This window comes from Periplaneta americana, chromosome 16 (assembly GCF_040183065.1).
Source record: "Periplaneta americana isolate PAMFEO1 chromosome 16, P.americana_PAMFEO1_priV1, whole genome shotgun sequence".
NCBI classification, from domain to species: Eukaryota; Metazoa; Arthropoda; class Insecta; order Blattodea; family Blattidae; genus Periplaneta; species Periplaneta americana.
The window spans coordinates 140,949,218-140,974,247 of NC_091132.1; the positions used below are offsets into that span (position 1 = coordinate 140,949,218).

The following is a 25,030-nucleotide window of genomic DNA, read 5'->3' on the forward strand; positions in this document are numbered from 1 at the left end:
TCTCCATTCTTCCCGTTTTATCCAAAGCCCGGAACGCATAATTCATAAGCAGTTGTCAGACTACCTAATAGAATTTAATCTTTTAGACCCTTTACAATCAGGATTCAGAAATGGCCATAGCACTTCTACTGCTTTGTTGAATGTTACTGAGGACATACGCGCAGCCATGGATAAACGACAGGCTACTGTACTAGTTTTATTGGACTATAGCAAAGCCTTTGATTCTGTTGACTTCGATCTACTATTGACTAAACTACAAACGCTACACTTTTCTGATAGTGCTATCACCTGGATGTACTCCTACCTTACTGGCCGCCAGCAGCGTGTCATATCTAATAATCGTTTCTCATCCTGGCGTACTGTAGATACAGGAGTTCCTCAGGGATCAGTATTAGGCCCCTTGCTCTTCTCTATTTATATAAATAGAATTTCTAAATCATTTAAGCACTGCAGATATCAAATATATGCAGACGACGTTCAATTGTATATTTCAGCGCGTCCTGATGCACTAAATGATAGTATTAATAGTCTTAATGAAGATCTTGATTCCATCTCTTCCTGGTCTCAACAATTTGGGCTTAACCTAAACGCATGTAAATCACAGGCTATTCTGTTCGCGAACCGTAGATTAATTCCTGAAGTCAACGACCTGAATATTCCACCTGTGAAACTGGATAAAACAATCATCCCGTTTAGCTTTACCGTAAAAAATCTCGGAGTGCATTTCGAATCTAATCTTAGTTGGGATACGCATATTAAGTATACATGTAAGAAGGCATTCTCTATTCTCCATTCACTAAAAAGATTGTATCATTATCCATCTAAATTAAAACAGACGCTGGTACAGACACTCATTCTACCTCACTTCGATTATTGCGATGTTTTGTTCAGTGGTCTCAGGATTGATTCTGCCCAGAAACTACAGCGTGTTCATAACGCGTGCGTCCGCTTCATTTGTAATGTTCGATACTATGATCATATCTCACCTTCTTTCGAGAAGTTATCATGGCTTAGGTTACATGAGAGGAGAAATCTGCACTCACTTTCTCTCCTATATCGAATTATGCACACTTCATCCCCCTATTATTTATTCGCTCGTTTTCATACTCTCTCTCGCTATCATAATATTAATACTCGATCACAACGCGATAACACGCTAGAAATTCCACTTCACACATCATCTCTGTATTCCTCATCTTTCACTGTTGCTACCTCTCGTCACTGGAACTCTCTGCCGCCTGAAGTCAAGGGCTGCCGAACATTGAAATCTTTCAAATCCAAGTTAGAAAATTATCTTATGACGAGTTGCCAAACTAACTTACTATTATGACAAGTGTTGTATTGCATGTTTCCACGTATTCACTTTTTTTTATGTTCTAGTGATATTTAACTTATTTTATATTTTTGTTTTCATATTTTCCGATAATGGTATATCTCTAATGTGATAAGTTGAGCTATATATAAACATAATTTTCCTTACTGTGTATACTTAAAAATATTGTATTCATTGTATGCTTTGTACTGCACTATTGTATTACTAATATTAGTATTATTATTACTATTAGGCCTGTTATTATTATTTTATTTATTATTATTATCATTATTATTATCATTACTATTCTTATTTATTATTATTATTATTATTATCAATAATTGTCTTATTTTTTATACTTTGTAGGCCTCATTTATTTTTGACCTGCTGTTCACATTTTATTATGCTTTTTTCTTTCTTTCTGTATGTTATATATTATGTCTGATTTCTTCTTACTTGTTTACATTTTATTATTATCTTATTCAGTTTTGTGTGTACTTTGTAAATTTGTAGTGTTTCTATAACGCAGTTTTTATTCCTGGTTGAGTGTTAGAGAAGGCCTTATGGCCTTAACTCTGCCAGGTTAAATAAATCATTATTATTATTACTGCGGAAAGAGGTCATTTTCAACGGTATCTGAAATAAATGGTGAGTAATAAACCTGTATACACGTATTTTTAATAATAATTTTAATTCGTGGGCTTATTTTATTCTGTAATTGCTAAATGTCTTGATTTTCCGGTAGTAATGGAAGCACGACACGCAGAAAAGTGTACGCCGGTGTTCCGCTGTAATCTAGTTTCCTCGTAAAATGAGAGCACTGTACTATGAAACGATTTTCCGTGCTATAATATTTATCACATTAGCAACCCCTTTCTTCAGAGACCATGGTAACAAACTACCAATCATTACAAATTACATGTTACTTTATATTGATTGCTATATAATGCTGTCGTACAAAAAAAAAATATATGATACACGTTTATAATGTTATACCACAGTCTAGTATATACAGTCACGAAGCTTGGAATGACTTTTTGCATTTCTCGCGATAGTTGCTAGCCGCTTGGAGCGCTGTGAGTACTAAGAACAATAGACTGTGCCACTGCCATCGTGATCCAATACAGGCCGTTGGGCACACCATGTGACTCGCTTAACCAGATCACGAAGGGCGGCGTTTCAACCATATAAATTAGTTGGAATGCATAAAGAGTAACATATATTTCTCTAAAATGTAGTGTAATTCCATTAATAAAATTTAAAACAATGATTATGAGACACTTCAGACATAATTCATTTGCGAGTTAAGGTGTAATATTATTTTTGGTGTAAAAATTACGTTGTTCGTATGTGTAATATACCTACCTGCCTTTATTTCGATTAAATACTGCGAAATTCTTGTACATTAATTTATGCACGATTCAATAATTTTCAATTTCACCGCACGGATATTTAGATATGTTGAAATTATAGGTTATGTTTACTATACCAGTTGCCCCTTTATGTCTAATTTTAGTGGTCTCCAATGCTCTGCCATTCATATGGAAATTATAGGTTATGTTTACTATATTTAACTTATGTTCCTAAATTCGCAATTATACATTATAATTAAGCATAATGTCATGTATGATACCCCGCACATTCAAATTGTCTGTATTTTAATACTACAATTGAGTACCGAATTATTTATTATTGTATTTACTACCTAAGAGACGAAGTAACACAATCGTACATACACTAATTTCATAGGAGTGGTATGGTAAATTTTCTGTCTACAATTGAAGAACGGAGATGTGCTAAATTAAAATCACAATATATATATATTTTTTATTAAATCTCAAAATAGTTTCCATTCTAAACTTAAAATGCTGATGCGAACAGATTATGTTAACATGTAAAATTCTCTTCACATTAAAATAACACAATTTTTGTAATTATTTCTGTAACATATTATGCAACAAGAAGTAAACGGAACTTATGGACACATTACACTAAATAAAACTTAGCAATGATACGCAATAAAGTTATAATATAAATAATATTTCACTGAGATCCATACACTGAAATAGAAAACCCAACATACATTACGGCCTGGTCTAGATCGAAAAGGCATTGACTGTGCCATATTTCGCATTGTTGTGAAAAGTTGTTAAACTGTGAAATGTTCGTTATCAGTTGTAATAAATGTTAATGGCTAAAATACAAAAATTTGAATAATAATATGGGACAAGGAGACGTTTGTAATACTATAAAGTGTAAGAAAAAATGGTCAGCGTTATCCTTTTTCCGAAAGATCCAGGAAGGTTAGTTTATAAAATATAATGTATACTTTATGAAAATAATATATAAACCTTATGTACCTATTTCATATTTCAATAGTGGAAGGAAGGTGTTAATTTTTTTCAAAAGAACACGATATCGAAGGTACAATACATTTCATCGTCTGCTAGGGAAAAGGCCTGTGATGAGGCGATAGTAGCGATCCTAGTGTTTAGCAACTATCTATGGATGCATATTTATTAAGTATTGAGCTTCGTGACTGTATATACTAGACTGTGGTTATACTGTCATTGCACTCGTCAAAATGGGGAAACTCGCTTCGTTCGTTCCGTAAACATTGACTCGTGCCATAAAGTGTATAATATTATGAACATGGTTCATAATAATATATACAGTATAAATACTAATACAACATTTTTCCATTATTAGCAAAGCTCGGAACTTGGGGACTTGTGTGTCGTGCGCATGAGTAAGGTCACAGGTACAACGTATGCAAAGCTCACCCTGCAAGAGCTCAGGGACAGTCGTGTGTACTAAGAAAGTGATCACATCGAATGACAAGAAGACGAACGAAGAAACTGTGTCATGTCGAAGCAAATGACATTCAGAGAATTACAGGTAAACGGTCTGTTAGAGGAACGAGAAAATACGTGTTATTCGAATGGGTATTATAGAAGTTTGAAAATATATTTCTTAAATTTTAGGTACAGAATTTCGTGGAGGAATTCTGAGGAGATACATTATTTTCTTCGAATGGAGAGTTTATATTTTGTAAGTTGTGCCACACATAAACTAGAGACTGGAAACGGGCATTCATTGAAAGACATTGCAGTCTCTTAAATCGGTGGAAAATTTGTCCATAGCCATGGATCAAGTCGTAGTGGAACCTTCCCTAGTAGTGACAGAGAAATTGAAAACTATTTTCGAGAAAAATTTAGGATACTTATCTTTCTCAGATACGAGATCAGCTAGCAACTGCTGAAAATTTAACAGGAAACAGTGACAATGAAAACATTCGGTATTTTAAGTTTGCTCCCGTCACTTCATGTGACGTGGAAATAAGTTTCTTTCGTTTCAAATCATGTTTAACTAACAGACGAAGAAGTTATGGGTTCGAAAATCTTCGAATGCATGTAGGCATACACTGTAATAAAATGTACAGAGCAGAACTGTAAATTTGATATATTTTGCATATATATATATATATATATATATATATATATATATATATATATATATATATGCTATAAAATTACGTGTTTCAACCTACCATAATATTATCAATATGTTGTTCCGGCCAGGAACCACCTTTATAGCAGACCTAACAGTACCTCTGTGCTGGAAGCGGGAATTTGTTGACATTGAAGTCCGGTCGCTTAGCCACGTTCAAAGACACAACTCCCCAAGTTCCCAGCTTTGATTATTAGTATCTAAACTGATCTTTGTTTCGTCGTCCTTGCCAACCTAGGAGAAACACGAGTTTGAAATGTTGTATAAGAGTCAATTCAAAATGTATGTAACTAATCTAGCCTATGTTTTTCTAAACCTACTCGTATGTTTTACTAATAATGTAATGTTTTCTTACTTTGATATGCGAGTTAAATATACGACAGGAGTCACCAATTGCCAAGAATGTTAGGCTAATCTGTCTCACTGACATAGCTTTTCTACAGTTCGTGTCTTTCTTAACAATTTCAGGACCAGTTTACACTCAGTAAGAATTGAAAATCCTCTAGAGACATTCTCAGAAAGTTGCGAAAGCCTGTGTTATATATTAAAGAGTTGAGGCAATGGTATTTCCAGACAATTCTGCGCGCCGTTTCAGAACGTGTCTTGGCCACACTTTTCGTCTACGCATTTCACTGACACCACTAGGGTAGCTAAAAATTGGAAAGCTCAGAGCACAAGGGAATCAAGTCACAAAATAAACTTTTCAGAAAATTAGACTTAGAGGGCCATATAGACATTCTTAGCGCGGGCTTCCGGTGGATGATCAACAAACTAAAGTTTTTCGTATTCATAAACCAGTGCTCGTAACGCGGGCTAGCGAAATGTCTATGCATAGTCTTTTATGTATAGTTTTTTTAGTAGGTTTTTTACGACGCTTTATCAACATCTTAGGTTATTAATTAGCGTCTGAATGAGATGAAGGTGATAATGCCGGTGAAATGAGTCCGTGGTCCAGCACCGAAAATTACCCAGCATTTGCTCATATTGGGTTGAGGGAAAACCCCGGAAAAACCTCAACCAGGTAACTTGCCCCGACCAGGAATCAAACCCGAGCCACCTGGTTTCGCGGTCAGACGCGCTAACAGGTGTGGACTTTTTGTAGTTAATTACCCATTAAAGGTGAGTGTGATTTTAAACATCTCCACCATTACAAAGATTGTGAGGACATGATTCTTTTACGCTCTGAAATTAGCCTCATATAAAGTGTGTATAGACGAAATATCTCCCAATTGACCAAAAGTGAACTTGATTCCCTTGTGCTCTGGACGCCCCAATTATACATGCAGCAACAGTAAGTATTTTTTCTTCCATATTGTAACTTCCTTAATATGTTTTGGACAGTGTTTTAACGAAGTTTTATTAACAAAGTTAATTAACATAAACAACATTGTTAATTGATAAAGTTAAATAACTTACCTACTTATGGCTTTTAAGGAACCCGGAGGTTCATCGCCGCCCTCACATAAGCCCGCCATCGGTCCCTATCCTGAGCAAGATTAATCCAGTCCCTACCATCATATCCCACCTCTCTCAAAACCATTTTAATATTATCCTCCCATCCACGTCTCGGCCTCCCCAAAGGTCTTATTGCCTCCGGCCTCCCAACTAAGTTAACATTATCAACATTATTAATTAACGTTACCGACAATGTTCTCTGTTACCATGCTTGTAATGCATTACTTAGATATGCTCTGGAATTGATAGCATTTCCCTTCTTAATTGAGAAATAATTCATAAATGCAATGTAAATTGTCTACATGTGGAAATTATATTTTTTCCATATTATACTGTATATGCCCTGTCATTTAAAAGTAACAGTACTGTATGTTAATACAGTATAATAAAATTTTCTATTTTATGAAACCTAACTATAGGCCTATAGTAATCATATATTTGTCCTTTGACCTAGAAAAAAATAATATAAAGATTTTAGATTCCCTAAAACCTAACAATATACTGATTATCATGCATAAAATTATACGTTCTATGTGTATTACGGGTATGTATGCTTATCGTTTGTGTGTATGTGTGTCTGTGTGTGCGTATGTGAGCTTATATAAATATATATACACAGAGTGGACAAAATAAAACTGGCCCGAGCAATCTTTTCTGGTGTTCGACTCTTTTCGGATAGTTACGGTTTTTATTCGCTACAAAGCCCGTTTCACGCCATTTTGCCACTAAGTTTTGCATTGCAGCCTTTGCTGGAGGTTTTTACAAAACACGTCCAGTCAAACTCTTGCGCTAACAGTTCCGCACACCTTTTCCATGAATTGTACTTCCCATAACACTCGACAATGAACACGCGTTTTTTTTTATCGTGAGCACCATTTTGTGTTGCATTCAACTGGCCACTAAACACGTCGGCTCCTCTCACTCACTCAAACGTAATGACACAGCGAAGCTTGGGACAGAGCATGTGGGAGATACGCATGTGCGGATATGTGACAGGAACCCATTGTTGCATCGAAATCACGTTTCCTGCATTGTCACGGTCATTTCCGCGTCAGTATATTTTCTGCGGGCCAGTTTTATTTTTCCCACCCCGTATATATTATATATATATACACAGAGAGGCGCACGAAAAACCGGCTCGAGTAGCCTGCAGACTGCTCATTGTCGTCCGTCATTGTTGCGAAACTGTTGCGACTAAGTTTTGTATTATATTGTCAGTACGAAATCCGTGAAGACTCGGTTCAGACGTGCGAAGTAAATATCTCAGCGAGATGTATTCTCTTCAAGAAAGAAGAGGCGTACGTGTCTACCGGTTCATTTAAGGAAACGCGGGACATTTTTGTAAACACGTTTCCTGGCGTTTCCATACCAGCAGAGTGCAGTATACAGGATTTTGTGAAAAAGTGGCGTACTATAGGGTCAGTTGCAAACGCAAAAAATAATCGAGTCCCGTCCGTTCGTACACCTGCTGTGATCGCGGAAATTCGAGCAAGAATGATCCAGAGTCCTAAGAAATCGACACGTAAATTGTTGCAACTAGTGAACCTTTCGCGTACGTCTTGTCAACGTGTTTTACACCATATAGGAATGAAGTCCTACAAAATGACATATGTCCAAGAACTGAAGGAGGAAGACAAGGCAAAACGTGTGAATTACTGCACATGGCTATGTCAAACAATTGAGAGTGGAATGTTGGATCCGCTGCTGTATTTAATGGGTGATGAAGCCTGGTTCCATCTGACAGGGCATGTAAACTCCCAGAACACCAGATACTGGTTAACAAACATTCCCTATACGATTCGTGAGGAACCTCTTCATGATGGTATGCTGTGTCAGCAAGTCGGATTGTGGGTTCCATATTTCTTTAAACAACAGTAAACACTGATGTGTATATCAGAGGCCAGCAAAATCTCTTTCAGACCTGCCCATACCCGTTTTCCTTCGTGAACGGGCTAACTCATGGAATCGCTAGCCTGCCTTCAACCTTCCCTCACAAGCAAACAGGCAGTGGCGTTGCACGTGACGTCAAACAGTCCTAAGTGACCCGAAAGGACTGTTTTGTTTCGTCGACCTGCGTCAGACTGTGCTGCTTTCAGATGCATGATAAATATCAACCAAGTCATTCAAACCTGACAAGAAGCCTAAAGATATAGACAAACTACTGAAAACTTAATTTGTTGTCTTCTGAAACGTACCGTTAATAAAGACAAAGAAAACTATTTCTCGTCAAAATAATATCCATTAAATGCCAACAGCTATTATAAATTATTTGCACTTTCCTTTTCATCATAGTAATATAAATTTAATGCAAACCCTTCAAACTTTCAGCTTCATAAATAAAAAGAAATCTGTCCCTCAGAAGTTAAATAGCAAATCAATATTCTGAAGAACGAAAAACTTTTATACATTTTACAGGTATTCATGAGCCTTTTAATTGTTGATAAGGAAAAAGTTAAAATGAAATATTTTTCTATAATAGTTGTTGATATTCATAATAATTGTTACCAATATCTTCTCAACATATTTCCCTCTCATCTCCTCTCCTCTCCTCTCCTCTTCCCTCCCCTCCCTTCCATTCCCTTCCCTTCCCCTCCCTTCCCTTCCCTTCCCTTCCCTACCCTACTAATCACAAGTTACGAAATGTTACTATTTTGTTGAGTCAGATACACTTTGCAGGAATATGAAATGTATAATATTGTCTTATTATTTTATGAATTTTGTATCGCAAATCGTAAAACTGGGTTTCTTTAATCAAGAATTATCTGCCGTTATTTCTTGAGTCACATACACTTTGTAGAAAAATGAACTGTATAATATTTATCTTATTAGTTTTTGAAATTCTGTAGCGCAATAAATTGTGAAACTGTGTTCCTTTAACCAAGAATTAGGGCCTATCTGCCGTTATTTCATGAGTCAGATACAATTTGCAGAAAAATGAAATGTATAATATATCTTATTATTTTATGAAATTCTGTAGTGCAATAAATTGTAAAACTATATTTCTTTAATCAAGAATTTTCTGCCGTGTTGGACCGTAAAATAAAGATTTTTAAAGTGACTAAGTAGCTAACGAACTTAGATGTCAAACTAGTAGTGTTTCATCTTAACCAGCGCACACTGGCTTGCGTGAATGCAAGTCACTCTACCTTATAATACGAACAAAAAGGCCGGCTTTCTTGGGTCCGAGCTGAATAGGTTCAGTCTTAAAAGTTAACTTGCTTTGTAGCTTCACCGGAATCCAAGCCTGACGGCAGGCAGTTACGGTCGTGGGTCTTGCCTGATTTGCCGGTGTCTAGTGTATGTGCGAATCTTTGAGGAATTTTACGCTCAGTTGACGCTTAATGAACGCTTGTGCGCTGTCTTTCAACAGGATGGGGCGATCTGTCACACTTCACGCAAGTCAATCTCACGAATTCATGAAAGATTCACAGAAGAAAGGACTGTCAGCAAAGGATTGTGGCCGCCGCGTTCGCCGGACCTTACCACTTGTGACTTTTATCTGTGGGGCAGTCTAAAGGGAAAAGTAAATGCAAATAATCCAAGGACATTAAAAGACTTGAAGGACAATATTCGTAATGAAATTTTGAGAATTGATGCAGCAGAGTTACTCAAAATGTATAATAACATGTCAGGGCGCGCTCAAAAGTACATTGAAGCACAAGGAGGTCATTTTCAGCATCTAATGTAAAAGACAAGATCGTTTGAATAAATACAGACCTTTGCATTAGCTTATTTTTTATTTCTTTCATTTGTTGTTTGTATCTGCTCCTGGCGGGCCGGTTTTTCGTGCACCACCCAGTGTATATATGTACAGAGTGTAAGGGGTATAAGCGCCATTCTTTTAACTGATGATTATACAAGTCATAAGGAAGAAAAAATATCTTCACGATTTTTTTCTAATTGCAATATTTAACTAATTATTAAAGTTTACAATATTAGACTTTTGCAACGTTGCTGGATGGGGAGGAGGGGGTTTACAACTACATAGTACAGCTCAAGCGGGTACAGACATACCGGTACAAAACAGTTGCTCTGTTCTAATGCAGGAGCGGACAGGGCAATTGTTGTTTAGATAAAACGAGCAGCAAATAGAAACTTTCAATCTCATTAATAGAACGTCACGTTAATTTCACATTTTATTTAACGATATTGCTCCATTTTTATTGTACGTCTAAAAAATAAACAATAATGATTTTCTGCACAAAATCACACGAACTTTTTCTCCAAAGCAAAATTTTCATCTCTCCCGCTTCCGTAAAGCAGAATCATTTTTAAAGAAATTTCTCGTTGTGTGATTTTCGAAACGGGGTAAGAGACTCCCTGTTTCTAATAATCGTTAAGAAACTGCTACAAAAGTTCGCCGATTAGGTACCGGTAACCTTCTTTGCGGAAAACTGTACATACTCGTTGCCGCACTTGAATTACGAAGACTTTCTCCATAAATTTATCCTGAATTGTGAATGACATTGTAACTTGTTTATCGAATAGGCCTATCTGTACTGAACTGCTATCCGCTCGGCAGGAGACTTATGGACAGGTAGCTTGAACTCGGCTGATCTGTACGTCTGTGCAGACTGCTGTCAGCAGCATGAATCCTGCTAAACATGTTGCCACGTCTCTCACGTCGTCAGAATATTAACAAATTTAAGTAATGTCACGAAAACTTAATAGAACACACAAATATTTATTTAAACTAATATTAACTCTTTGCTAGATATACCTACTGATGTAATTGTTTTCGAATTTTACTCACGATATAAGCAGTATAACGCAAATAAAATACGGAAAGAAATATTTTTTCTGGGAAAACTATAGAGATTTGACCCTATGTTGTATGACATTTTTTGATCCTACAGACTGTCCCCGACGACTGTGAAAAGGATGGCACTTATATTCCTTACACCCTGTATAAAAGGTGAACCGTAAATAATGTAATTAATTTCAGGATGTTATTCTTAGAGATATTTCGAACAAAAAGGTGTAATACAACTTTGCTTGTTTTTAGTTCCTATTCCAGATAATTTCGTAGCTTGTTTTGGGAAAGTCATTGCTTTAATTTGAAATTTGATCAGCCAATTTAAGAGAACAGTGTATTGCGGTACTTTAATGATTGAAAGAATTTAATTTTGTCTCTTAAATGTGCAGAAATTTGATCTGAACAAATGTAACTTTTCGTTTTGAAAAGGAATTTTAAAAAGTTAGATTACATTTGTTCGGATCAAATTTCTGCATATTTAAAGGACAAAACTAAAATTATTTCGATCATATATTATCACAATACACCGTCCTCTTAAATTTACTGAGCATATTGGGAATTAAATCAATGGCTATTTCAAAACACGCTATGAAATATATAATATAAAACGAGGAATAACGAAAGGAATAAAAAACGAGCAAAATTGTATTAAACTTTTTTGTTTGGAATATCTCAAAGAATAACCTCCTGAAATTGGCATTACTTACGATTCATTTTGTATATACACAGTGCTTTTCTTCTGAAGAAAAATGTGGTGGAACTCGTGCAGAATATATTATAGCGGACGAGGAAATGATTGCTGTGCAGTGCACGGGAATTTTGTCGTTCTTAACCTTCTTTCAGTAAAACTTTAAGACTTTCAAAGCTTAAGCGGAGTTCAAGAAATATATATAGGCTACTATTAACGCATTTGTTGGTTCTATAATGAAAAATAGCCTACTACAAAAAGGTGTCGGAACGCCGCATATACGCGCGCGCGCACGCACACACATATGCATTTTTATTTTCTTTAATGTTGTGATCCATCAATGACAATTTGAATACAATTATTTATTTCGGCCAATACTACGTTAATCGTCGAAAATAGCCATGATTTGTCAAGTTTTGATCGTATTATTTTTATACTATGTGATTTACGTACTGCTATTACTGTATGTGTTAGTTTTCTATTAACATGGCGGCGAGCGCAGCGGTCAATTTGTACCGGTTTCCTCGCTATGCTCAGCTGGGACTGTAGGAGCTTGGGAACATTATGAACACACGCTTCAGTGATAATCTAAGAGCTCTACCACGTCCTGATGTAATTTTTGAAGTAAGAATTGAATTGTCTATTGATATCATCAGTTAAAGTAAAACGTCAAAGACGCATGCATAGATCGGGCATGTTAATTATATTAGGCCTATACTTTTCTTTCGAAAACGAAATAGGATAGGACATTAGCATTGTGAATAATTTAGTTGGATGTGGTATGAACATTTACCACTGGTCAACTATGACTTTGCGTGAAGGCTAACGTCGGAGTTCGAATCATGCCCGAAGTATCACGTTTATCCTCTGTCCGTGTGATGTTATGGTGGCATACTGACTTCACGTAGTGAGAGTTCCATAAAGTGTCCAAGTAAACGCCGATAGGAATGTATAGATTAGAATAAATTATATGATATCCCTAAACCGTGTTTCAAAATTGTGGTAACACTTACATATGATTATTAAATAATAATTATACAATAACTTGGTGTAAGATAATTTATTTCAGATTCTCTAAAAATTATTTGGAACATTATAAAAACTTAATGTGAGAATTCCTTGTTACACGGCATACATCAACACGATAGTCGAATTCTTGCTACTGTTCTACTAACATATTTCTGTTTATGGATGCAATCGCAGTAGTATTGTATTGTATTGTGTTTATTAACATTCCATGGTATTCATACATTGCTTTACAGCTAGAATATGGAACAAGTCAAAAAACTTAATACTATTATAAAGTCTTAATTTATAGTCACAGTCTAGATGAAATATATATACAGATGAGATTTACAATATAGTCTACTAGTACAACACAAAGTTTTAGTATCAATTTCATGAAGCGTTGTTGAATGTCATGAATTCACCTACAGAATAGAAGGCGTGAGAAATTAGGTACTTCTTTAATTTGGTCCTAAATAATCTTATGTTTTGAGTTTCATTTTTTATATCGATAGGGAGGCTATTAAAAATTTTTACTGCCATATAACGCACTCCTTTTTGAATATCATGAATTCACCTACAGAATAGAAGGCGTGAGAAATTAGGTACTTCTTTAATTTGGTCCTAAATAATCTTATGTTTTGAGTTTCATTTTTTATATCGATAGGGAGGCTATTAAAAAATTTTACTGCCATATAACGCACTCCTTTTTGATAGCACGATAGACTTGCCGATGGAGTATGAAAGTCATTTTTTGACGTGTAGGCTATTTATGCTATGAACTGTTGAATTAGTGACAAAGTTTTCACGATTACATACTAGGAAAATTATTAATGAAAAGATATACTGACAAGCCATGGGCATTATTTGTAGTTTTTTGAAAATAGTCCTACACGATTCCCTAGATTTGGCACCTACCATTATTCTAATTACTCTTTTTTGTAATAGAAATATACTGTTACTATCTGTGGAAATTCCCCAGAATATAATTCCAAAACTCATTACCGAGTAGAAGTATGCAAGGAGTGGAAGTATGCAGAGTGATCCGATGTCTTACTTTTTCAAGGTTTTGGGATGTCACATAGTGTCAAGTCTAATGACCTGAGAGGGCGAAGGAGATACACCATATCAGCGGCGTTGGCACGTTCAGTCCAGATGGTCAAGTCGGAAATTTCTACGAATTTGTACCTTTATTACTGAATTTGTTTTCGCAAGCTGCAGAAGCAAAACGACTTAGCTATGTTGTGGAGTTGCCATTTTTCAACACTGTCACCCATGCTAACAGAAATAATACGTTTTCTGAAACTTAGTACTTGACACTTCGAACATTTGACTATCAAATGATGTGCACCATGTTGATTTGTCATTAATACTTGATAATCATAGTATGAAAGTATTGCCATCATTTTGAAACGCGCTGTATATACCGTATATGAAATGAAAACAAATAAATATTGTGACCGAAATCGTAATCTTGCATATACAGTATGTAGGAGACCTAAGAATTGCATGACACTTTTGCTTTCAGGAGCGGTTCTAGTAGCATTATGGATTTCCTGGAAGGCGATTGTTTCACAAATTGCCGCGTAGCGCAGTCCCATTCTGAGCGACCTTGTCTGTTTGAAGGCCGTCAACTCAAGCGTAATGTCTGGTATGTGATTGTTTCAGATATGTATTCATAGAGGTGTCAGTCAAGCAGAAATCCTCAGTAAAGACTTTTCGGTTCATGAGTAGTTAGTAGTAGTTCGAAATTATGGACACTGGAGACGTATTTACTTAGCTACTTTTATGCTTTTCTTAACACATTTCGCTCCTTTCTCCTTTACTTTGTACCCCACCCCCTGCTTCCTGTCTTTGCTCAACGGAATAAATGTTATACAGTATTATATATAAAATGTTATACAGTGTTGTACAATATCGGTTTTACTAATAAAAACTCTATATACAGACGTTTAACTGTCTTATACTTACACAATGAGTAGCTCGTTTATACGTCGTGTGTAAATTCCTAACTAATAATCACTACATACGTTGTGTATAACAGTATAACTGTTGCACAGCTACGTCATAGTTTCGTCATTACTTAGTTACGAAAGGTAATATAATATCTGAAGTTCTCTATTGCATCCGCTAGAGCGCTCTAGTGTGGCGTGTTGGTGTTAAGTATCGATACTACAACTGGCTCTAATCGATTACCACACTATATTTTGGTCAAAGAGTACAAGCTAAATCAATATTATTCTAATTATTTTCTGCTCTTTGGTTTGTTCTTCTGTGGTTACAAGGCAACCATCATCGTAAAATGACAGTCGAACGAACAGCTGTTAGAGGGGCGGCCATTTTTTCTCTATATATAACGCTTAAACAAGGTGTTTCGTGTTTATAATTACCGCAAAGCAATTTCCATTGTATAGTTACAGGCTGTTTATACATCCATCGCTTATGCAGGGTTTATTAGTAAAGTTTTCTGCCTCAACTCTGCATAAGTCTCGTATAAAAACTATACACGGTTTATTAGTAAGACTATATATATTTTTTTTACGCAGTAACTATGAAATCCAATTATGAGTGAAATTGTGCCAATTAAACTGTTCGCGACTAGACTAATTCATATTCATTGAGTCATTTTTAAATAAAAATTATACAGGGTGTTAAAAAGTATCCAATATTTTAGGAGGTGATAGTATGCATCAAAACAAGAAAAAATGTCTGATAAACATGGGTCCTACAATACATACTTTCTGAGATCTGAATACTTGTTCATAGGAGGTGCTCAATGTGATGTAAATTTATGGCAATTCATTCCTCGCCCTACAGTACAGCAGACTACCAGATAATCATACCGCAGTTGACACCCCTGGCATGGAATACTGATATGTCGCAAGGAATACTGAAAAGGAAAGTTTGGTTGCGGATATGAGCGGGGTTCAGCAGAGATGGTGTTGTGAATTTTCGTAATCAGCATGTGTGGGCTGATGAAAATTCCCATGCAGTTGAAGAAATAAGGGATCAGCACCAATTCTCAATCAACGTATGGGCAGGCGTTCTTGGTGGTAGATTAAGGGCCATACGTGCTACCACAGAGATTAACTGGGCTTGTTATCAGGACTTTATTATTAACGTATTGCCTACCTTGCTGGAGTATGTGCCATGTCAGCAAAGACTACAGATGTGGTTCATGCATGATGGCACACCAGCACATTTTTTTCCGCAATGAGCGTGAACACCTGACGCTGATATTTCATGACCGCTGGATTGATTGGGGAGGCCTCACACATTGGCCTGCTCGTTCCCCAAACCTAAATCCTCTAGACTTGTGGTTATCAAGAACAACCAAGTCAATTTCAAAGCATGCGTGATTCCTTACGCCGAAGGGACAGGAATGCATTGCAGTGAATGGACGTCATATTGAGCACCTCCTATGAACAAGTGTTCAGATCTCAGAAAGTATGTGTTGTAGGACCCATGTTTATTAGACATTATTTCCTTGTTTTGGTGCATTACTAGCACCTCCTAAAATATTGGATACTTTTTTAACACCCTGTATTTCCACATTAAAATTTAATTTATTTGCAGAAAAATTAAATTGTGTTCGTTTCGTGTAAACAACTGAAAATAATGCTAACATATGATAACTACATTAAAATCGACTGCTGACTAATTAATACCTAATATTGCTCACTTAAGAAATTAGTGAACCTTTTCAATATTCTACAAATTTCACTCAAATTATTTTTGTTTGTATGAATATGGACAAGTTACAAGATTTGGTCCACTTTCTCTATCGATTCCAACCTGTTGTTTATTTTCATTCTCTTTCCATGATTCACACTCTGTTTTATTTCATTTCTTATTTTCTCTCAATGTTTCTACGTTCTTTTCTTCACATTCTCTTTCTTACTTCTACTTCTCTTTACATTTCCTTTTTACCCTGCTTTATCTTTCCCACTCAATTCCTACTCCTCTGTCGCCGTTATCTTTCCTGATTCGCTCTTGTCTCTCCTCCTATCGCTTGTTTCTAGTTTTCCTCCCGCCTGTCGCTCTTGTATAGTCTTGTCATCTCCCTTTTGCTCCTGTCTTGTTCTTGGCCTATCTTGTTTCTCCCTGTCGCACTTGTTTTCGTCGGTCTGGTCTTATCTTCCCCCCCTCTATAGGGATATCTTATGCGAAGTTTTACCGCTAGATGACAGGAGCGTTCCATGCGGCACAATATGTTGAAGGGCTATGCTATGTTATGTAATATGCTACAGTTGATTACGTTTTCCCGCTTGTTGGTTTTCTGTGCGTGTCAGAATTATATTTACAATTATATTTACAATTATTTAATATAATTGTATAATTTAATATAATGCAATATTTTCTTACCTCATAATTTAATTTAATTTACAACAAATAATAACGTAAACCTGTATAATATTGAGCGATTCCCTGAGATGGGTGGGGAAATCTGCAGTATGCAGAATATAGATACGAGTAAATTGAATGTTCATGAACCTAAACAAGAAGTTTGAGAACGAGGTGCACGAATAAAAAAATAGGAACTATGTCGAAGGTGAATATTGCCCTCTTTAATCATTACTATTTAAGAATCGTATGCTAAAAACAGGATATGCAACCACCAATGTGTTTTTTTATAGGGAAGGGACTATCGAGATTGAATTCCTTGTAGTTGCAGAAAGATCAAATGCAATTTTTAATAGTATGATATAATATGATCGCAGTAGCATCACGATCAGTCGTGCGTTTTGTAGGTTAATGACATGCAGTTTTGAATACTATGTAGGATGGTTTTGGAAATTTGAAGTTAAAACGTGGTTTCAATAATTAGGGTACAGTACATTAAAAACATTATTCATGAAATGGATTTCACTACGGATCGTCCTGGATAATAAGCATCCCAGTTTATCGAGAGTTTACTGCAGGCGTAAACTTCGGAGACTCCTACAACTACTGCATTTATAATCTAAGCTAACATAGCTCACTGTCGAGGTTGCATAGGCCCTATGTTTTTATTAATTTTTCTTTTTCCTCTTCCAAAATGAAACTGTAGTCAACAATTCCTTACTTGAAGTAGTTACTTTTATTTAATAGCTAGCACTTTCGAGGCGCAATTTAATTACTTACCTTGTTTAAGGTTTAACGCATATATTCAGAATATTTCGGGTCCTGATTGAAGACAAAAAGCTTTCCCTGGTTTTTACATATAAGAACATAACAAAAATTTGCCATTTTAGTTCTTTTTAAGAGTATTTAATATACTAATACACGACGTATATCCTCAATGTTTATATACCGAAAAAAAAATGCACACGCAAAGCGCATTCTTCAAAATACACGTGCGCTAGTTCAGGATATCCCTATTATTCTTGTATTTTCTTCCTCTGTCGCTCTTAGCTTGCATTCACCCTGTCGCTAGTGTTATGTCTTCTCTCCCCCTGACGCTGTTTTGTTTCTCTCTCCCTGTCGCATCTTTTTTGCCTTCTCTTCCAATGCCGCTCTTTTCTTGTCTTGTTTTTTCTTCCTATTTTGCCTCCATTTTTTCGTTTTTCTATCTCATACGAAGTAAAACAAGAAAATACTGTAGTGCTTCAGTTAATTCGATTTCAAGATTTTCACGGATGCAAGTTTTCAGTATTCAAAGTTCCAAGAAATAGGTTTTGGGCGTGCCACCTGTTAGTTCGTTAGTCCGTCCGTGTGTCCGTCTGTCCGTCTATCTGTGCAAAGCGACTTCTGAACTATTGGTTGGATTTTGTATAATTTAATTTGTCCCGGAATGGCTTACATAATGTAGAATAATATTTACAGAACTTAATTAATTTTTGTTAGACCTAAAAAACAATCGACAGGTGCATAGATTTACTATACTGCATATCTTTACGTATAACTACATATGAGTTGTTGGAAAAACGAAACAAAAGAAATACAAGGAGAAAATGGAGGAAAGGGACAAGATAAGGAGAACAACGGGAAGACAAAGAGAACAAGAGGAATAGAAAGAGAAAAAGAGGATTAGAAGAAGAAAAAGGGAAGACATGGCGAACAAGTGACGGAGTTGAATTTTTATCATCATCATCGGCTCAACAGCCCAATGAAGACCCTGGTTTCCCCAGAAGTTTCTCCCATTCCTCCCTATTAAGAGCCTTGCCCTCCCAGTTCCTTTCTCCAAGCAGTTTAATGTATTAAGTGTGATTTCAATTTTTTCCAGAGTCCGTAGAAACATAAGGCCTAGTTTCACTAACCTTCGTTAACTATTTAACATGTTGTTAAGGCAGTTTAACAGTAAACTTAATGGAAGATAATGTTTCACTGTGATTTTACAGCAATTCATTAGCTATGTAATGAAAAAATAATAGAATAAATATACAAAGATGCAAAAAAAATGATAATTTTAAGAAACTTCAAAGCCCTTGGGGCACCTCAAAAATTAAATATAGAAACTCCATATTTTTCACATTCGTAAGTTAAGTGAAAATACAGATTTTTACAATTATTACATTTAGAAAACAGATAAAAAACAATTTCATGTATAGATTCACTCCACCCTAATGTCCAGTCGTATTCTTGGCGTACGAATGAGTGAAAGATGGCATGGATTGCACTACTACTATATTAATGCGAGTTAAGAAAAAAATGACTGCAGGCCTGCACAAGATATGCACTCTCCGAGCCGGCTCACAGCTCATGGGCGGAATGCAGATATTAGCTGCGCTCTGTGTAAGGGTGGGTGGGGTGGTCTCGTACAAAATATACAGAAAAGGAAGTACTATTACGAGTGTTTATGAAATGAATTCCCGTTCATTGTTTGCAAAACTATCTTGGACTATTATTAATTAATAAAGAAATATTTACTTTACAGAAATAATAGAAATTCTATAGCTTCTTAAATGTACAATATCATTTTGTTATATTTTTATTTATCAGTACATCAAAACGAGGTTTTATGCTATTGGCAGCTGAAAGTAACAGTAGCCTACTGATCGTAATGAAACATCAGTTACAGATGTTCGATGTCTGCCTTTATTGCAGTTGATTGTAGAAAACAGTTGCTCACAAATATAAATTATTGGGTTATTTTACGACGCTGTATCAACATCTAGGTTATTTAGCGTCTGAATGATATGAAGGTGATAATGCCGGTGAAATGAGTCCGGGATCCAGCACCGAAAGTTACCCAGCATTTGCTCCTATTGGGTTGAGGGAAAACCCCGGAAAAAACCTCAACCAGGTAACTTGCCCCAACCGGGATTCGAACCCGGGCCAGCAACACATATAAATGTTGAGCCAAACATAGCAATCATTTTTACAGCCAGCCTGTGTAGTCGTGGTTACTATTGCTAATGTTTAGTCTTGTAAAACTCAACCAGGCTAGTAGTATTATTCAAACGATCTTTAGCCCTTAGGTCACATTGAAGATCAATAAGTTCGAGCTGTAAATCGTTAAATATTATGTTCCGTCTTTTAGATTACTCCATACTGTACTGTAGCAGTAGGTAAGCAACGTGAAATAGTTACAGAGAATAGGCCTACACATTGCACTCCACTAGATAGCTGAGTGGTCGTTTCCCTCTCCTCTACCTATAGCAAGTCTATGTCATTCTGACGTATCTTTCTCTCCTTTTCGACGAGCGGAAAATACGGCTCTTCCGCTCTGAAGGAGCGCGCGCGCTCATTGAGCGCTGTTTGTGCAGGTATGGACTAGACTCTAGAGCATTAATGCAACAGCTGTGATACTGTGTCGCGGAGCTATGAGGATAGGAATGCGCGCAAGAAGCGGTATAAGTAGCAATGATTTTCAAGTCAATATATTTCGTAATCGAGGAAAAAGCGAAGGGGATGACTATCACCATGTTTCTTAACGAACGAAAATTAGCTTAAAAATGTATTTTCATTAAATTCAAGCTTCACGATCTGGGACGGTTCCCTTGTTAGTGATATTTTGTATTACTTAGAATAAACTTACGAATGGGACTTTGAAATTAGTGTCGTCGGAAGAATGTTGTTTTCCAAAAATATATGTTAAATTATTAGTACTTTATGTTGAGAATTCTCTATTTCAGAATCCTACAGATAGAAGTCAGGTAGTGGATTACTCGTATAGCGGAGAGCGGCTCAATGTCCAAAGATAACAGTCTCTTGCAAACATAAACATTACGTATATTACGCTAAAGCGAGATTCACCACCGGTATAGCTAAGGTGGTAACACATTTGTTTGCTGTTTCGGAGTTACCGAAGTTTTCCCCAACTGAAAGTCCAGGTAATTAATAGCGAATCCTCGACCTCATCTCGCGAAATACCATCTAGCTACTACCAATTTCCTTTAAACTAAATAATCTAGTAGTAGCTGATACAGCGTTCTTAAGTAACAACTGAAAAATAAAGTGAGATCCAATATATTCGACCTTTTCTATTATTTCTTTATGTCTGGTTTAATAAATAGAGAAAAAGATATTTTTACAAAATACTTTTAGCTACTTGACGTAAATTTGAAGGTATAAAATTAATTACATCTACTTAAACCATGCAACGTATATGAAGTTTATGTAGGCTACTTCCACATTATGAAGTTCCAATGGTAAGCAGTTGCTTCTCTTCGTAAACTCGTTGCCAAATAATTGGGTTGAAAGTTCAAGGTTTCTGACATCGCTAGACTATTCCCACATTATAGCGCTCGAACACAGAATGCCACTACCTCAACCTGTGTGTGTTAGGAAGACAGTCATAGCGATTCAGTGTACTACTTGAAATATGCTGTAATTAGAGACGAGAATTCCATGCAAATGCATGTTTTTATAGGAACATAGGACAAAGCTCAAACTTATCCATTTCATTACTTTCCGGTTCCAAATATGTGTACTTTTTCCGTGCATATTTGCATGTTTTGACCTTTTTGGGGATAAAAACATGCATAATGCATATTTAAGGAATTTTTAGCTTAATCAGGCATATATAATTTACATTATATTCGGTTTAAATGCATGTTTTAATGGTTTTGAGTGGACATCTCAGTTTCTCGATTTTTATGTCCCTTACTTTAGCTTAAGGAATCAGGATTGGAGAAGGAAAAGAAAAAAAAATCTAAATAACAGAAAAAGTTTCATTCAAGTTTGCATGCACCCATAACTTCTTGTGATGTAGAAAGGTTATTCTCTGCCTAAAAAAAAAAAAAAAAAAAAAAAAACATACTGACTGACAAACGCAGAAACCTCACAGAAACCAATTTAGAAATGTTGTTAGTTGTTAACTGTGCAAAAAAAAAAAAAGTGAAGTAAAATAAGAAATTTCGAACAAAAATGATAGTGCATATTTTAATGCATTTTTCGCTTGATCATGCATGATCCTTAGTTTGATAGTGCATGAATGCATGCATATTTTTGGATTTTATAGTGCATGAAATTCTCGTCTCCAGCTATAATTATATAGCGTTATTCTGATGAATGTATTTTTAGACTACGCTCTTAGAGTAGATTAAAATAAAGATAATATTCACTTTGTTCGGTATAATTTTGTTCTCCTCCCCATTTTCGTTATTCTGCAGTTGTCCTATTTCTTTTGTCTTCTTTCTTCTTTAGTGTCTTCTTCCCACGTTCCTCTTTCATACCTGCTTCCTTTTCCTCCCTTCATCTTCTTCTACTAATACTACTTATTTTCTGTTTTCATTTTTTATGTTCTTCATTCTTGTCCCATTCCAGTCTTTTCCTTATCATTGTTTATGCTTTCCGCTTCTTCTTCTTCTTCTTCTTCTTCTTCTTCTTCTTTTTACGTTTAATTTTCATCTTTTTCACTCTGTCTTCGTTCCGTTTCAACATGCTTTCTTCTTTCTGCTCTTCTTGATTTTTCTCCTTTGATTGGTCTTCTTGCTGCTTTTATCTTCTGCATTCTTCTTTCTTTACTCGCCCTCATCTACATCTATTTTCCTTTTCCTTCCATGATAAAAATTCCTTCCTCTTCTTGCCCTCCATATCTTCATTTTCCTCCCCCTCCCTCTTCTAAACTGATTTTATTCTCACTTCCGTTTCTACACACACTTTTTTCTTCTCCTTTGTTTTTTTACTTGGTTATTTAACAACGCTGTATTAACTACGAAGTTATTTAGCGTCGAGAGAATGGTGATTAGTGTCCTGCAATGTTCGAACATGAGAGAGGCAACCAAGATATTACAAAATTCATCTCATTCCATATGAAAAACTAATCGCAAAATGTGTGCTAAAATCCTTAAGCGGTTAAAATATGAAGGGATAGGAGTGGAGGACAGCGAATATTTTCATAGCAAGACCGAATAAACATCATAGACCGCCTTCTGTAGAGCGAACATCGGTGAATATCGAACTCCACCATACTCGACAAACTTGAACCGAACATAGCGCCTATATTGCACGACAGTAGTGGTGATAGCGAGATGGTATTTGGACAGATGAGGTCGATTCGTCATAGATTACCTGACATTCGCCTTAAGGTTGAACCTCGGAAAAACCCAACAAGGTAATCGAGCCAAGCGAGGATCGAACCCGTGCCCGAGCGCAACTTTGGATCGGTAGGCAAAAGCCTTAGCCGACTAAGCTTCTTCTCTCTTCTACATACACTTTTTCCTTTTCCATTCCTCTTCTAAAACACTTCTTTATTCTCTCAATCTTTTCTAAACATACTTTATTCCTCTCCCTCCCCTTCCTAAACACTTTATTCCTTTCCCTCCATTTTCTAAACACATTTTATTCTTAGCCCTCTATTTTGTAAAAACACTTTATTCTTCTCCCTTTCCTAAACTCATTTTTCTTCTCTCACTTCTAAACTCATTTTTCTTGTCCTTCTCTCCTTTAAACTCACTTTTCTTTCACTCTGCCTCTTCTAAACTCATTTTCTTTCTCTCTTTTAAACTCACTTTTCCTTCATTCTCCCTCTTCTAAACTCATTTTCCTTCCCCTTCTATCTTTTAAAATCACTTTTCCGTCTCTTTTTTTTCTAGCTCTCTCTTTTCTAAAGTAATTTTCCTTCTCTCTTTTAAACTCACTTTTCCGTCTCTTTCTCTATCTCTACATCTTCTAAACTCATTTTCCTTCTCCTTCTCTCTTTTAAACTCACTTTTCCGTCTCTTTATCTCTCCCTCTTCTAAACTCATTTTCCTTCTCCTTTTCTCTTTTAAACTCACTTTTCTTTCACTCTGCCTCTTCTACACTCATTTTCTTTCTCTCTTTTAAACTCACTTTTCCTTCACTCTCCCTCTTCTAAACTCATTTTCCTTCTCCTTTTCTCTTTTAAATTCGCTTTTCTTTCACTCTGCCTCTTCTAAACTCATTTTCTTTCACTCTTTTAAACTCACTTTTCCTTCATTCTCCCTTTTCTAAACTCATTTTCCTTCCCCTTCTATCTTTTAAACTCACTTTTCCGTCTCTTTCTCTATCTCTACCTCTTCTAAACTCATTTTCCTTCCCCTTCTCTCTTTTAAACTCACTTTTCCGTCTCTTTCTCTATATCTACCTCTTCTAAACTCATTTTCCTTCCCCTTTTCTCCTTTAAACTCATTTTTCCAACTTCCCCCTTTCTCTTCTAAATTCGATTTTTTCCTTTTCTTTCACATTTTGTATTTCCTTTTCCTCTCAAATTTGTCTTCACCTCATCATCTTCTTTTTGTCTCTTCCCCTACTTTTTATTTATTTCCTTTCTCTCTCATCTGGAAAAAAAAATAGATCCTGCGAAGTTTCAAAGGCGTTCAAAGAAACTTCTATACGAATACAATAGAAATTGATTGCTAAGTATTCCTTGTTGGCAGGGGGTATCATAATATGACGACAGACCAAATCGCCTCATAAGAATGGATATGCAGTAGCTATTATAAGTGGAGGGTAGAACTAACTTGTGCAGACATAGTCCATTGTCATGGATCCATTGTACTACTTCTGAATTTTGAAGAGGACAAGAAATTCCCGGAAAGATTTGCCTTGAGCCTTCTATCAGACACTGGGTTTTTTATGTCCCGCAAATCGATTCGGGACTCCCCAGCTTTACTTCCCTTCCGAAGGACGCTGTGATAAGAATTATCTCCTTTAGCCGGGTTTAAATCAATAAAATTAGGATCCAATTACAAACATGGTTACCATTAGACCATCGAAGATAACCTCGTCTTACAGAAAAAATAGCTCAGATTTTTCACTAGAATTTGGATTTAATTACTCAGTTTCGTTGTGAACCTAAATTTCCTTGAAGATCGTTTGTCGTCATTTAACTACATACCTTGTCGTAGCCTCAAATAGGTAGGAGCTCGCCGCATTCCAGAAGATAATGCTCTTGGTTATTCTCACATTCTGATTA

General features: G+C 36.0%; 1 protein-coding gene across 2 annotated transcripts in view; it reads left to right on the plus strand.

The window, feature by feature from the left end:
* Window positions 1-25,030, plus strand: part of mthl1 (methuselah-like 1) — a 269,222-nt gene that overhangs the window by 148,566 nt on the left and 95,626 nt on the right. The window contains exon 3 of one of the 2 annotated variants that reach the window (XM_069813100.1): window positions 14,255-14,377. The exons of the other annotated variant lie outside the window; for it this stretch is intronic. Coding sequence (XP_069669201.1) covers window positions 14,255-14,377 — 123 coding nt within the window. The remainder of the gene's footprint in view (window positions 1-14,254; window positions 14,378-25,030) is intronic. 2 annotated transcript variants of the gene reach the window in all.